The 15970-nt window shown below is 35.4% G+C and overlaps 1 protein-coding gene across 1 annotated transcript in view; it reads left to right on the top strand.

Annotated features, from left to right (window-relative positions):
* The window catches only part of PLS1 (plastin 1), a 46188-nt gene extending 32084 nt beyond the window's left edge, over positions 1 to 14104 (top strand). Inside the window, exons 7-16 of the mRNA XM_062005790.1 lie at positions 157 to 322; positions 418 to 560; positions 2051 to 2146; positions 3910 to 4105; positions 8994 to 9072; positions 10096 to 10210; positions 10990 to 11123; positions 11948 to 12071; positions 13255 to 13379; positions 13867 to 14104. Of these exons, the coding sequence (XP_061861774.1) occupies positions 157 to 322; positions 418 to 560; positions 2051 to 2146; positions 3910 to 4105; positions 8994 to 9072; positions 10096 to 10210; positions 10990 to 11123; positions 11948 to 12071; positions 13255 to 13379; positions 13867 to 14002 (1314 nt within the window). The 3' untranslated portion in view covers positions 14003 to 14104. The remainder of the gene's footprint in view (positions 1 to 156; positions 323 to 417; positions 561 to 2050; positions 2147 to 3909; positions 4106 to 8993; positions 9073 to 10095; positions 10211 to 10989; positions 11124 to 11947; positions 12072 to 13254; positions 13380 to 13866) is intronic.
* The last annotated feature ends 1866 nt before the right edge of the window (positions 14105 to 15970 follow it).

The following is a 15970-nucleotide window of genomic DNA, read 5'->3' as shown; positions in this document are numbered from 1 at the left end:
GTGATTCACAAAACATCTACAGCCTACAGTGTTCCACTGGGAACCATTGAACTAATGCATTATTTCTTACAGCTTCTGAAAGTTGCAGAATTTAATATGAACAAATTTACTAACAATTGCAATCTCAAACTTATTAAACAATGATATTCCAAATAGGAAAACCTAAATCTGGCTCTGAACTCAGCATCTGCTATCGGCTGTACAGTTGTCAATATTGGATCACAAGATTTGCAAGAAGGAAAACCACACTTGGTATTGGGACTCTTGTGGCAGATCATTAAAGTTGGTCTGTTTGCTGATATTGAGATCTCCAGAAATGAAGGTAAGAGTAATACCAAGTATAGCAATGTTGGCAATTTGCATTTAACTGAGATCACAATAGCAATGATTTCAGCTCTCTTTCAAACTTTCTTTTAGCTCTTATTGCCTTGGTAAGTGAAGGGGAAGAACTAGATCAGTTAATGAAACTTTCTCCAGAAGAGCTCTTGTTACGCTGGGTGAACTACCATCTGGCCAATGCAGGGTGGCAGAAAATCAGTAACTTCAGCCAAGACATTAAGGTATGTAGTTATCATTTTGATTATTTACCATAATGGTGTTTAAACACTCTGTATGTAGAAAAATCAAAAAAAGTCAAATCAGAAGTAGTTAGAAAAATAGCAGTCATCTTCTTTTTCTAGCTATAGGTTCATTGCGCATTTTTCAACACCAAAAGAGCATTATTTGGATCTCTCATATCTTACTCAGTTGTTCATAGCATGAATTATCACATCACAGGGCAAACCAGACATTTCCAACAAGCTCATATATAGGGAAATTCTCATAGTCTAAGATTGTAATTAGTGCAAATTGTCTTAAGTAACTCAACCTTATAAGTTACCTTTTTTCTGTCCATCCTTCCCAGCTCCAGGGTCTGCAGAAACCCATCCTTTTTCTTCTGTTGTTTCAAAGTGTTTGGTTTAAAATCTCTTCCTGGTGTCTATTTACTAATGGTGATTGCCCTTGGTACCTAGCATCCTACAGAAGAGTAGGAAACCTCTTGAGAAAAGAGCAGTTATTTAGAGGATTGTCTGGAATAGCTACTCATTCTTGATCCACTGTGTTTTGCTTGGTGTGCTGACTTAGTGACACAAGGGAACTGAAAGGAATGCTGGTTGCTTCAGGGCAGCTGGCAGATCTTCATCATTCTTTTCTCTTATTTAGTTGTTCTGCATAAAGTAGTGCAGTAAATCCAGAGAAAGTAAGAGAGAAAACCCAGAACTTTTTAAAACTAAAAGTAAAGGGGGAAGATTCCCTAAGGTTACCAGACATCTTTTCCTTGAGGAAAACCCATGTCATTAACTGCCAGATATCTTTTTAAATGTCACTAAGTAGAATATTATTGAAGCAAACCTTTAACTAGGGTTTTATATGAGAACTTCTGCTATGGTAAAAATACTACATGCTATTTAAGAGAAGTATTAAATACTTCTAAAACTAGTAGATTTTATTTTCCTGGTTTCTCAGTAGGGGGGGAAAAAAGCCCAGAAGCTTACTGGAAACTATATAAAATTGATTTCTTTTGTCACTATAGACTCGTTTTAAAAGAGGACTTTGCTCTTCATTTTTAATTTCAATTATCAATTAAGAAAGAGAAATTCTTATAAAATAGTGTGTTTGAAAAGGGCAGTGAAAGAATTAAATACCAGCACTGAAAATAAGATCTATCTTAGGGGGTTTTTTTTGTGAGTAACCTATATAAATGTTCTAAGTTTCTTAATTACATCTGTAGTTCATATCCAAGAGAATAAACTTCACTAACATCGTCCAGAATAATTAGCAGACATCCCTTTTCTCAGTCATCTAGCTAAATAAGTTTTATTGTGAATCAATTGTGAATCAGCATGGTACAAAGGCTGTATGACCTCATCCATATTCACTGTAATTACAGTGCTATATTTTTGACTTCTGTGGTTTCTAAATTGGACTATAAGGGCAGTAAATGGCTATGAAAGGCTATATATTTGCTTTTTTTTTTTTTTTTTTTAAATATTGGCATTGCTTGTTTTAGGATTCAAGAGCATACTACCATCTGTTAAATCAGATTGCACCCAAAGGAGATGACTCTCATGAATTGCCCATTAAAATTGACTTTTCAGGATTTCATGTAAGTATCTGGAAATGTAAAAAATAGACTGGAATTATCCGAGTCCTCTGTGTATGTACCCAACAACCTGGTTACAAGGCTGTCTCAAAGTCCTCTTTTCTTTACATAAAAAACTCAGACTCTTCAATGTTGCAGAAGCTTAATTGGGTAAAAACTTGACTAAAGTTCCAGGGCATTGTTGAAATGGGATAATGCATCCTGCGGTGTGAAATTTTGGAGCTGTGTTTTACTTGGAGCAACGTGTAACTTTCTTATTTTCAATTGGGTCTTCCAACATGAATATGACAAGATCCTGCTCAGGTCTGCTTTTCTGGAATTTGGACAACAAAAAAAAGAGCAGACATTGTGATCCTTTCAACAAACCAAATAGCATTCAGAAATAACATGTGAGCCCTTCCACTAACCATCAGGAAAGTGTGACATCCATCAAACTTTTAACTGTAAAGGGATAGAGGGTCTAAAACCAGCCTAGGTAGATGGGTCTCTAAGCTGCTACATAATGCTTGTTGGAGGGATTATTAGAATGTATTCGATAAAATACTGAACTGCCTGCCTAAGATAGTCATCTCTGTTAATTGGAATCAGAGGTAGAAACTCATTATATTTATAATAATGCAAACCAACATGCAAAATTATGTTTGCTTACAAGCTTTAGTTTTTTCCAGTTCTTTCATGAGCAGAGCTCTGTTTTGTTTACTTTTGTTTTGGGTTTTTTTGGAGAGTAAAAAAGGATAGTAATATTTTTTTCTATGTAATTTCCTGCGGTTCATATATTCACGTTCTTTAATGGGTTATAAACCTGCATCAATCTCATGTAACAGCTTGATCTAGAGTGAGTTTCTGGTTGAGTGTACCAACGTGGAATGCTGATTAACTGAATGTTATTCAATTCTAACATAAGTTCAGTTACTAATTGATATAACTAGTAACTCTTAGAATCGTAGAATGATAGGGTTGGAAGGGACCTTTAGAGATCATCTAGTCCAACCCCCCTGCAGAAGCAGGTTCACCTAGATCAGGTCACTTAGGAACATGTCCAGGCGGGTCTTGAAGATCTCCAAGGATGGAGACTCCACAAGCCCTCTGGGCAGCCTGTGCCAGGGCTCCGTCACTCTCACAGTGAAATAGTTTTTTCTTATATTTAAGTGGAACTTTTTGTGTTCCAGCTTCATCCAGCTTTACTGTTGTAAAGATTTGAGGCAAAAAGTATGTGCCACACGGTTTTGAAAACTGATTTGTTTTATATAGATTAATAGTAAAGACAAACAGAATAGCACATAGGTTTACAATTTAAGACCATTCAGAGGCAAGATAATTGAAAGGAAAGCACGGTAGTGGATTATCAAATTTTGAGGCATTCAAACTCTTACTGAGGGTTTTGGACATCATCTGTAATTACTAGGCTTGAGATTATCAATTTAAAGCAGTGACAGTGAACCTTTGGCACATGTACTAGAATATGCATTGTGGGAATTGACAGCCTGGAAATGGAAATATAACCACTACATTTCTAGCTGCTGCTACTGTCATTCATGGAGAATGCTGTGCAGGCAGACACAGAAATGAAGGACAGAAAGCACATGGAAGGAAAATGGGAAGAAGAGAGCTGTCGTTGGCTATTAGATCTAGCTCAGACATTGGGGGAATGAGGGAAGAACTGACATGGATCATGTAAAGATTTTCCAAACTGAAGAATCAGTCAAGAATGGCAACACGTTAGTAGTCGTTACAAATTAATTTTTCTTTTTTATTTTTTCTTTTAGGATAAAAATGACTTGAGGAGGGCTGAATGCATGCTTCAACAGGCAGATAAACTGGGCTGCAGACAGTTTGTAACTCCAGCTGATGTGGTTGCAGGCAACCCTAAACTCAATTTGGCTTTTGTTGCCAATCTCTTTAACACATATCCAGCCCTACACAAGCCTAACAATTCATCTTACGATCTCAATTTATTAGAAGGTATTCAACTTCATAAGCATACAGGAGACAAAAATACTAGTGATTTCTATTTAAGTATTCCCTCTAGGTTATGGTATAGGAACCCTGTGTGATGGTGCCTGTGTTAACATCAGTATATAGAGCTTTCTCACTAGCTTTCAATATAAGCCTTAGTAGAAGTCCCCCATTACTGTGAACGTTGCTCACTTACATTAGCCTGACCAAAGGCTATTCCTGAATAACCTTCTGTCATTAATTGGCAGAAGCAAAAACAGTCTTCTTATTCCCTTTCCAGTTTCCTATGCTTCTTTCCATGCTGCGTATATTTTAGCTGATGCACAAAATCTAGCTTTCCTTCATTTGCAATGCTAAACTATGGAACTGTAATACTATTTTGAAGTACTTTTTTTCATATTGTGTTTATATATGTGTGTGTGTGCCTGTGTATTAGTTTGTTGCCTTTTGAAACAGGAAACTTTTTTTTTTAAAGGCTTCTATGTCAGTAGCCTATATTAATCTATTGCATCAGCAACCTATATTAGATCCTGGCATATCAGCAATTTCAGACTTGAACTGTACACTTCAGATCCCTACTGCTGGAGGTAAAGGGATAAGTGGCAGCAATCTTCTACTCTTGCCCTCTCTATGGACCAGCTAATCTAGGATAATAATGTGGCACCTGCCAGTGTATTTCACAGTTGATCACAGATCTCAAAGGAATGGTGAGAATCAGGGGTGTTGTACTTGGGAGAATCATCAGCAATGTTTACACATTCCTCTGCACTGCCTACTCCTGCCTTCCTCTTACTGTTCCTAACACGTTTCCTTTCTATCTAGGTGAGTCCATCTTCCTTTGCTCCTCCTTTTTCATAATTTATCTGCTCTGCTGCATCCTTCAGACCATTCCTGTTTCAAGCTTCCTGCTATTATATTATCAGCTGTAGTAGAGGTATCAGAGCACAGGAGGTAGTCTTTGCTTTTCAGCTGTGATATCCCCAGTCACTTCAGTGCCTGCTGTCCAGGAGAAATGACTGAAGGAAAACCCTGTTCCTCCTCTACTGCTGTTCTGTTAAAAACATATATAGGAGCTGCGTGGAGGTGGAATATGTTCAGTTCGCCTTCTCTGTTCTGAACATAAAGTTGCAGGTGTAATTCAGAATACTGAAAAATTGGTCAAATTTAGAAGAGTTTTAATTGGCATAGTAAAAAACAGCTGAACTACTTTCTCATCTTATTTAAAATATTTAGATCAGAATGAGGTCCCAGCTAAAACAGTTTGTAAGAAGTGACAATACCTGAATTCTAGATTATGATTTTGTAATGATAAATTCTGGCCAAATTTAACTTACTGTTTGTAGTGTATATTTTAGAGATGGACAGTCATACCTATGTTATCTATTCAAGGGCAAGTAGACAACTCTCCTTTGCCCACAGATAATAAATTCCATGGTGTCATGTAGATTTAAACCATCAAAAGTAGACCATGTTGTTAATGTGTTTTTCTGTTAATTTGTTTTATTTTTTCCATAAAATCTTGTGGTTCACTCATGTTTTCTCAAGGTAGTAATAGAAAATGTAAGACATTCCTTTCTTTATAGTTTCATCATAGATTGTCTGTTGAAATCTGACTCATAATTTATGATGCTTTCCTATTTTGCTTCATGAAATGCAGATTTGACTCCTCCTAATGTAGGTACTGTATTTAGTGTTTTTCTGTACTCCATAAAAGTGTTTATTCTGCATTTTTTCCCTGTTTTTTTCAATATCTTAATAATCACTGTCATTTTCTGGTTGATTTTTGCATTGTTCTTGTATTTTTCTATTGCTTTAATATGCCTTCAGCAAAAGAGAAGAAAAAAATCCCATATAATGCATATACAATGGGGGCAGGACTTACTCTAAGTCAAATGCCATATAGTTCTTGCCATGGGCTTAACAAATAGGGGCTTTCCATATACCAAGATGTAAAGCTTTTGACATGTGTAGGTGAGTAGAGCTTTCTGGAAGTTTTCATTTTTCTGCTTAAATTCCATCTTTTCGGTGACTGTTCTACCCAAAGAGTAAGTGTGGCTGTTTTCTTTGGTTTAAGACAAAGAACACTGCTCTGAAATACTTAACAAGTGGGTGATGTGCACTTGTATACAGGGAGCATATCACTCAGGTGTACTGACACAGCAAAATAGACATTTGATGTTATGTGGGGATGGAGGGAGGAGTCCTGACCTCAGTGCATGATCTTAAGCTGAGTGTTGCTGTTGCTCTGAGGAACCTCTGACTTGGGAGGAAGGCAGCAGAGCTCAAGTCTAAGTCAAAGCTGAGTTCTTAGGAGGCGGAAGAAGAGTTAATTCTGTCCACTCATGTTTCCTCCAGTGCAGATGTTCTCTACTGCTGTTGCTCAGTCCAATGGCAACTTTCAAGGCTGTTACCAGGAGTGGGTTAATTGAGGCCAGATGAACTAGGGCAAAAATTGCTTCTTGCGCTCTGTTATCTTTTGGAGAGAACTGTAGGTATTTGGAGCCCTTTGGATTCTTGACCTCATCCCTATTGCTACTCCCCAATCAGTTCCATAGTTTAATGTTCTCAAAGAAAGAGATGGCAATAAATATAAAGGATACTACCAAATTTGCTCCTCTCTCTTTTGTGTAGCTCTGCCCCCTTTCTGCAGTTTTCCAATGATTTTGGCTATCTGCTGCACCACTCAGCAGAAGATATGCTCCTGATAGGATCACAAGGTATATTTTGAATAAAAGAATAGAGAGAAAAAAAATTATCAGTTCTCAGCCATCTGGAAAACGCTTATGTGTTGTATGATAAAGGGATTTGTGGCATATTAAATACAGTATGTTGGGTTTAGTTCCTGGACTCCAGCTAGCCAAAAGGATGATGCCCAACTTGCATGCTCTTGCTCCTGCTTGGCTACTTCGAATTCTTTCAACAGTGTTAAGCATGTGTTTTAAAATTGAGTCTGAGTGCCTTTTCTGAGTATCTGCTTTTATAGCTACTCTTTGTTTACTAAGAGATCACTAAATAATCTTGTTACCGTCTTTGTAATGGACAAATGTTCCTAAAAGCACTTTAAAGTCAGTATTTTAGGTATTGCAAACTAGCTTATAGCTTAGTAAGCCTAAAAAGTTAACAAAATAAAAAAAGCAAAAAGGGACTTACTTCCAAATACTATAACCTCTTAAGTTACTCTTTAAACTTAAATTACATATAATTTTTATTTTGATTATATCACTTTTATGGAAAACATTGGGGTTTTTTTTCCATGTGCTTGTCATAAAATGGGATTCTTTGTTGTCTTTTCAATTTTTTTGTGGGAAGAAATATGGGAAACAAAGCTGACTGCCTGAAAACCTTGCAGAATAGCATTTTTCTATATTCTAATATGTATCCATCAGTGACTCTTCAGTAATTTTTGTAAATCATTGAAACATATACTAGTTTGAAAACCTTGTAATTTAGAAAATGTATCAGTAGGATGAATATCATTTATTTCATAATTGGAAAGGAAAGTTACTGGCAAGCTGACTGAAACTTTTTAACTAAAGTTAGTTCTGTTGGATATTGTCAGCTACAGCTGAAATTTCTGAATTTAATTATTTTATAAATAGATTGTGAAGGCCAGAGCTTATATGTATAAAAATGGAAGAGACCTAGATCAAAATGGACCTCTATCTAAAAATCAGTGTTATGATATAGGTCTGCTTCACAGAAGAATAAAGATGTTTTCTTTCTATTCTAGTGATAAATACGCTTTTTTTTTTTTGTTTTTTCTTTGCAAAACCATTCATTGTTCTGTAGTCAACATAGAACTACAGAACTACAGCACTTTTTGTGTTATATAAACCTCATCAGACCAACTCAGTATCATCATCCTCTAAGGAACAAATGAAAAAAGCAACCAAAAATCTTACTCAAGGCTTTAATGTGTTTCAGTCTTGAGCGACTTGTTCTTTGATTTTTTTTTTTTTTGAGAGTTTTCTTTCCTCCTCAACATCCTTTTTGTTTTCTTAACAAAGCAATGAGGTTATTCCCAGCTGACAGAAAATATTTATTAGCTCAGGCTAAATATTTTCTTAAATGCTCGTGACTGCAATTGGCCACAGAGAAACTGTTAAAATTTAAGTTGTGTTGTATGTAGAAAATTAATATATCACTGCAAACTATAGAGAAAGAGCGTTAGTTTGAGAACTTGTTATTCCAATAGAGAAGAGCAATGTAAGTCAGGAAAATGAAGGGTTTTTTCTATCTCCCTACTGAATTGTCTGCATTGCTTATAAGCAGAGTTGCTAGTTAAAACGGCAATTACAATTAGCCCTCTTGGCAGTATAAATAGCTTCACTAATTTAAACAATACAATAGTGCCTTGCTAAGTCTCCAGTGTTAGAAACTAAGAAAGTGAGGTCTATTGCTTTGAGGAGGAATCTTCACAAATTCATACTGGGAACTTCCATGTGGAGAGAAGTGGAGCTATAGTTTCTGGAGTTTGATGTGATTGTAGTATGTGTTAGTACTAACTTTTAATAAAGATATGCCATTTCAAACAGATTTAAAGATATTGTCAAATGTGATTTCCACTGATTTTTGTTTTAGTTAATTTGTATTAATCATCATAGTTTTCCTCATGAGAGATTAGTTATCCAAAAAGTAACCAACAAACTGTCTACTTCTGTATTTTATTAAATCGTATCTACACAGAAAATTGTAGTCCCTGTAGTGCCTTAGGCCTTGTGCCCTGAACTGAGGGACTCTGATAGGATTGCTTCAATTTATTGGCTAACAGAGACTACTGTGAGGGAAAGGATTAAACCACTTGGGGGAGATGGGGGTATAAGAGTAATTTACATCTTGCTTATTGAATTGTTTTTTTCCAATAATTTATATGGAATTATATTTGTCACCATAGGAGAAAGTAACGAGGAAAGGACTTTCAGAAACTGGATGAATTCACTGGGTGTAAGCCCATATGTTAATCATTTATACAGGTAAGGCTTTTTTAAAACAAAAAACAACCCAATATTTTTATTTCCCTTGGATAATAAGGGAAGAGAAAAGATGATAAGAAGAAAGGCAAGTTGTATTTCTACTAGAACAGTGATTTCCAAGTTTTCACACAGTGTGACAGAAACTTCAAAGCTGGTCTGTAGAACCACATTCAGCAGTATCTGACTCTGATATTCTACTCATGCTCTAGAAATACTTCACTCATACTTTGAATTATATTTTTTAAAGAGTTGAGATAATTATGGTTTATAATGTATAATATTTATTTTCTCTTATGAAAGATGAAATTAATCCAAACCTAATAAAACAGTGATGCAATTCTAAACTGTAAGGTAGATGTCTGCTGAGTAGACTGCAAGAATCTATGCAGTGTGGTATTCCCTCTAAATGAAGGGCTTTTTAGCATGTTTTTTGATGCTTCTGATCAGTTCCTAATTGTGCCAGCAGTTGATTCAAATCCTGTAATAAAAGATGTGATACAGGGAGCAACTGAGAGCATATGCTTGCGTGTATACTAGTTGTTAGGTTTCATTGTTTCTGGTTTCAATAAACAACAGTATTCTCTTCTAACAAGATAAGTATATTTGGTTTGAGTATTCTTTACCAAAATGCATCAATAGCTGCAAAGGAAGCATGAGTATTTTAACATTTTGAAAGTCTGAAGAAACTCAAACTAAATCAATAAGTGAAAACTCTTTAGCTAGATGTTTTATCTATGCCTAGTCTGTGAGATCAATTGTGTAGTTAAATCTGGTAAAACCAGTGAATGTGCTGACTTCACTGATGTTCGTGAAAATAATGAAATTAAATATGAAATTTAATGTAAATCATCACAGAAATCAAGCAGCAGGATATAGGCCAGATTCTCTGAAGAATTATGCCAATTTTTATTATGTGAGTGAAATTTTTCAACAATTTAATTATATTTTAAGAATTTTAAAGTACTCATTTCCATTATGAATATGAGCTTCTGTACTTAAACCCACTGTTTTACTCTGATTTAGTGACCTCTCTGATGCTTTGATCATTTTCCAATTGTATAATATGACTCGCGTGCCCGTTGAGTGGAACCGTGTCAACAAACCTCCTTATCCGTTACTCGGTGGTAATATGAAAAAGGTGGGTAGATGCTATGTCATACAATCCAGTTTCACTGTCTCCCATTGTGCTGTTTATAGTAATCTGGGTTGTCTAAGTCTGCATGCCACCCAGAAAATCCTGGGGGTATCATAAAAAGAGGTGGGTGGGGATGGTGGAGAAATCTTCCAAATATTATCCCAAGGAACAAACAAATAGTAGTTATAGCATATATCACTTCAGTTTCTAAATGTGGACACCTTTTGGCAATATTTAATTTGGAGTCTGATTAGGGGTATATAAGTAAAATTTTTAGGCCTGACACAGCAGTTGTTGCATGATGCTGTTATATTGAGACGTTTTTCCTCGCCGAGCAGTTTTATATACTGCTAGGAGAATTTGTGCAAGCATTGCAGAATCCAAGCTTTCAGATAATTTTTTGATCATCATGAAGCCAGAAATTTAGAGGGAAAAAAACCCCTACTGTCAAAGAACACCACATTTCCATATTCTTCCTAATTCAGTTTTGCTGTAAGAATATATTCATTAATTGACTTTACTGGAAGTGAACTTGATTTCTAAAGTGTGAATAAAAATTATCATACAAGATTCCAATGATAATTGCATTTATAGTAAAAACCCTGGTATTTTAACCAAAATTCATTTAGTAGAAATTGTAGAAAGGCTAGAAATCTTTCCCTTGCTCCAAATCTCACCATAGGTATCAGTAAGCCTGAGTTATTCAAAATACACTTAGATTATAGGTCTGTATAAGAAAAAATAAGGTGTTTTCATTATTTGCATGCAATGTTTGCTTTTAGATTGAGAATTGCAATTATGCAGTAGAACTTGGGAAGACAAAAGCTAAATTCTCGCTGGTTGGTATTGCTGGACACGATCTAAATGAGGGTAATACAACTCTGACTTTGGCTTTGGTATGGCAGCTGATGAGAAGGTAAGTTAGGCACAGAATATGACAGTTGTGTATATATGTATCTGCACATGTGGGTGTATATGTGTGTTTGTCAAGGTAAATTAAAGCTAGCTTTCAGTTCATCCAACATATGGTGGAGAACCACGTTTAAATATCCTTTATTTCTAAGACAAACTTTCACATACTGTGCAGTAATTGAAACCACAATAATGTGCATGTGTACATGTCCTTTCATAGAGAAAATTAAAATGTTATATATTAAAAATAATAGATTATAAAAGTAATTATTTGTGAAATCAAAAAAGAAAGATAAATAGGAAGAGGTGATATATGTTACAGAAGTTAATGTGAGGAAATTTTTAGGTCATCACAGCTATAGTAATGAAATGATCATAAAAACAAAATCTTTTAAGTACATTGAGCAGGAAAAAAAAATAATACTTTATTGTAAATATTTTACACAATTGAATTTTCTTTGACATATCCCAAAACAGTCAGTGCTTTTGTTTTCCCAAACTGTTGTGATATATAAACTATTTATGCTGTAGCTATTTTAAGCTATTTAAGCTTATAAAGTAAAATTAGTTATGACAATCTGAGTAAAGCAACTGTATGAAGATGAATGTAACAGTGAATATTGTGAGTCTGGGGAATGTATTTTATTCTTGCAACAACCAAAGTGATTTAAAATACAAAATAGTTTTTAAGATAAAGCTACCTTATGAAGATGAGTACTTGGCATTGTTACTCTGCTGAAGTAATATTTTACTCTTCCTTGTAGCTTTGTACTGTTAACAAGAGTTGAGTTTTATTGCTTACTTTAACTCTTACTTTCTTTATTAAAGGTACACTTTGAATGTACTATCAGACCTTGGAGAGGGAGAAAAAGTAAATGATGAAATTATTATTAAATGGGTGAATCAGACACTTGTAAAAGCAAATAAGAAAACATCAATTACAAGTTTCAAGGTAACCATAGTAATTTACTATTTCTTCTTTCCACGTATAGTCAGGTCTGGGATCTTTAACCTGATCTGTTAACAATGTGGCTTGTAAGAGTGGCTCTCTCATCAGCTAGCATAACTGTATAAGTGAATATTTCTGACAGTCTGTAAATACTCAAAAGGATTTTACAGGTCTATTAAAAAACAAGAAGAAATTATAACTGCTGCAGTAAAATTCAAAACAAAAAGCAGCTCCCCACACACCTTTGACAAACACAAAGAACGACTTAGGAAATACTGAAGGGGGAGACAACCCACCATTTTAATAACAGCTAGTCAAAATATGTATTCATATGCAATAGAGCGAAGTTAACCACTGACATCTTTTGTCCTTGTTGGCCCTGCTGATGTGCAGCAAACCTGCATAAAACAGGAGATTTTGCTATTCATCAAATAGAAACAAAGTGACAAAATAAGCTTTTCTTTCATGTTATTCAAGTGTTAAACACCAAGGAAGTCATATGTATGTCAGGCGTGTCATGCTGTGTGAATCTCACTCTTTAGAAATGGTAGATTTGTTGTTGCACTTTCCTCCAAATATAACCTTCTTATACAGGTTGATTGCTTACTCTGAAATAGTTATGTTTGAACATAAGAATTTAGCAAGTTAAGTATTTGAGAGCTCACTGTGTTATGAAATAGAATTAGGTAAGCATTAGGCAAAAAGTAATTTTATAGAATATTTCATTTTTACTTAAGAAGCTAATGTAGGCCTTCATGTTCTTAAAAGGGATTACTGCTTCTCTTATTTTTATAGAAATTGTAATAATCATGGTATAACTAATTTGAAAGTATGAAGAGAATTTGTCCCAACATCTTCATTTTGGTGTGCCTGTGGTTTTGGGGGAGGGTCATTGGTTGTTTTGAAGGCAGTTCAGCTGATAGTAGACCAATAAAGATCAGGAGTTACAGATGTGAAAGTATGGTTTTTGGCTTCTGGTCCTGAGGAAATACTCCATGCATGAAATGGTCTTCAGGCAACTTTATATTAGTATTTTTATATGTATGATTAATGTGGTGGCTCTGTGGGCCTGCACTGAATTTCAGTAGGTATGTAAGATGTGCTGTAGGGATTTTTTGCACTGTGAAGACAGAGTAATCAAAGCAAATTCTAATACTAATACTTTGAGTCTTTTTTTTGCTTTTAGGACAAATCAATTAGTACTAGTTTACCTGTCCTAGATTTAATAGATGCCATTGCACCAAAAGCCATTCGTCCAGAAATGGTCAAGAGAGAAGATCTGTCTTACCAAGACAAATTGAATAATGCTAAGTAAGTTTTAAAAGAATGCTTCACATTTTCCTAAAGTTTGGGAAATGCATGGATTCATGGTGTAATGAATGATCTACTGATTTCTTAATGGAGACAAATTACACTAATATTAGTTGAATTGTTTCAAATAGAATATATTATAAATTGTAATAGTCTGGAGATGTTTTACTAATATATTTAAAATACTAACTCAAAATCACGGCTGATATATCCTATCAGCACTGCACTGCAGTTGATTTGTTAATAGCCTGCCCTAACCTGTATTATTTTTGACAAAAATATATGCTTTGATAAAGGGTAGCAGAATGTTTGGCAATACAATTGCTAATACAGTCTTGCTTTCTTCACAATAATGTCTAATTTTTTGTAGACCATAACTGCTGACAGAACAGGTGTATCTTGTAATAAAATCTGTTGCTGTTGTGAATCTTAGAACACTACTATATGTTAGGGAAATAACAGTATTTGTTTTCTCTTGTTTTTCAAGGTATGCCATTTCAGTTGCTCGAAAAATTGGTGCTCGTATTTATGCTCTTCCAGATGATTTGGTTGAAGTGAAGCCAAAAATGGTGATGACAGTGTTTGCCTGTTTGATGGGAAGAGGAATGAACAAAATAAAATAAAATAATGAAGACCTGTAATACAACTTTCTGCCATGTTAAGCACGATGAATGCCTCGCAGTTTACAGAGTTCTTAAGCTTAGTCTAAAACAAGAAAATTTGTATGCACACATATATTCATTAATTACATTTTAATAATGTGTTTATATTAGTTCAGATTTTCATTGATTTCATAACACCTTGATTATTTATGGGTAATTTTGTTTTCAGAACATGTTCATTACCAAATCAACATCACAGATCTGTACTGCTTGACAAAAACCCACACCGTATTAATGAAGCTTCATTTACATTAGTTTCCACAGCATTGTAAGAATCTGCATCATTTTATAGACGTTGTTTCAGGACCTATGGTGAAATGCTGTTTGATTTTTGTTGGCCGTTACGTTTAGTCATACACATCTCAAGGTGCATTCCAATGCTATTATATTACTTCTAACTGCACAGAAGTTATCATCCTTGCCTTATTCTTTGAGAGCTTAACTCCTATTGAAGCCAATGAGACTCTTGTCAATGACTTCCATGAGGGCAAATGAAGGCCTATGATGACTGGAAACTAAAGAATATTGCTAAAGCCGATGAGACTTTTTTTGTGGGAAGAATCTTTAAATACATGTAGTAGTTTTGTTCTGAGCAGCAGTTCTTATGAAAAAATTGCAACTAGCAAGCAGAAATGGAATCATGACATCATTAGGTTTGCATATGTGTTAGCTTTTGCAGTTGCACTGAACAACTGAAATTTTAAAAATAAAGTACTTCATAAAGTATTGTATAAGGAAACAATAAAGAGCTGGCCCTAGTTTGGGGTTTCACTGTAATGCATTGCATTTCCTTATAGATGAATCCTTTCATTTTCCTAAACTATATAATGTGTGCAGAGGTTTTGTCTAGAAACATTAGTGCAGTGTCTGGATGAGGCCAATTTCATAATTATTTTCTTATTAACTTTAATTATTCGTACTCCTTTCTCTGCAGCTGTAAATTTTCACCAGTCTGGAGCTAGATGTTTAATGAGGTTGTTACCAGAAGCCAAACAGTAAGAAAGGAAGAAAATTAAGTCAAAGAGGTTTTTTGTTAGCGTGTTTTAGGAAGCTGCTACCTTCTTGTAGCTCCTGAAAAAACAGCCTTAAATGTGGCAAAACTTAAGAATCGTGATGGGTGAACAGCAGGACTAAGCTTTCTTCACTATCTTTCTTGCACAACCTACTCCCAGAAAGAAGATACATATATTTAGTTTCCAATTATATAAGGCAAAAGTAGGAGTTGAGAGAAGTGCTTGGATTTAGATGCGTATTTCTCTCTTTACTCATCTGTGTTATCTGAAAAAAAAGGGGAATTAATTAAGATTTTATAGTTACATGGTTTCTATTCCCAGTTCCAGAGGATGGATTGTTGTACACAATTTGAGTTCATTGCCCTAATTCTGGAAACAAATCAGTTCAAGTCCTTGTTCATGACAGGCTCCAGTCACCCTTACTTAATTTATTCCTACAGTAGCAAGATTATCTCTTTCTGACAGCTGCAATACTTTACCATTCCATTCACCTGCACACTCCCTTGTCACTCTATAAGGGTCAGTGGTTCCTGTTGTTTAAACTAGTGCTGGAGGCTTTTGTTCTCTTCAGGAAAAAAAATCCACACTTGTGTGCCGGCTTACTATATGTAAAGAAATTATTTAAATAAGCTTTAGTCAAATTGAAAAGGGAGGGTAGGGGCGACGCTATGTTTCTCAGCATGATGTTACTGTAGCAACTGAGGGGGAGAAAAGAACCCCACAAGAAAAAAACAACAGAAAGAGGGCCAATCTGGAGTTCGATGCTGGGGCCGTGCTACCCTGCTGCTGCTCTCTGCCTCATGGCGGGGTGAGGACGAGGCGCTCCCTTGTAGGAAGCCCACCGCCTCCAGCTCCTTACGGCTCTTGAGGGCCCCATCCCGCCCCGCGGAGCCGCAGCTGTGTCAGGGTCTCTCCC

Source organism: Colius striatus, chromosome 12 (genome assembly GCF_028858725.1).
Source record: "Colius striatus isolate bColStr4 chromosome 12, bColStr4.1.hap1, whole genome shotgun sequence".
Classification (NCBI taxonomy): domain Eukaryota; kingdom Metazoa; phylum Chordata; class Aves; order Coliiformes; family Coliidae; genus Colius; species Colius striatus.
The sequence above is the reverse complement of the archived record's forward strand: the minus strand, read 5'-3'. Positions and strand labels throughout refer to the sequence as shown.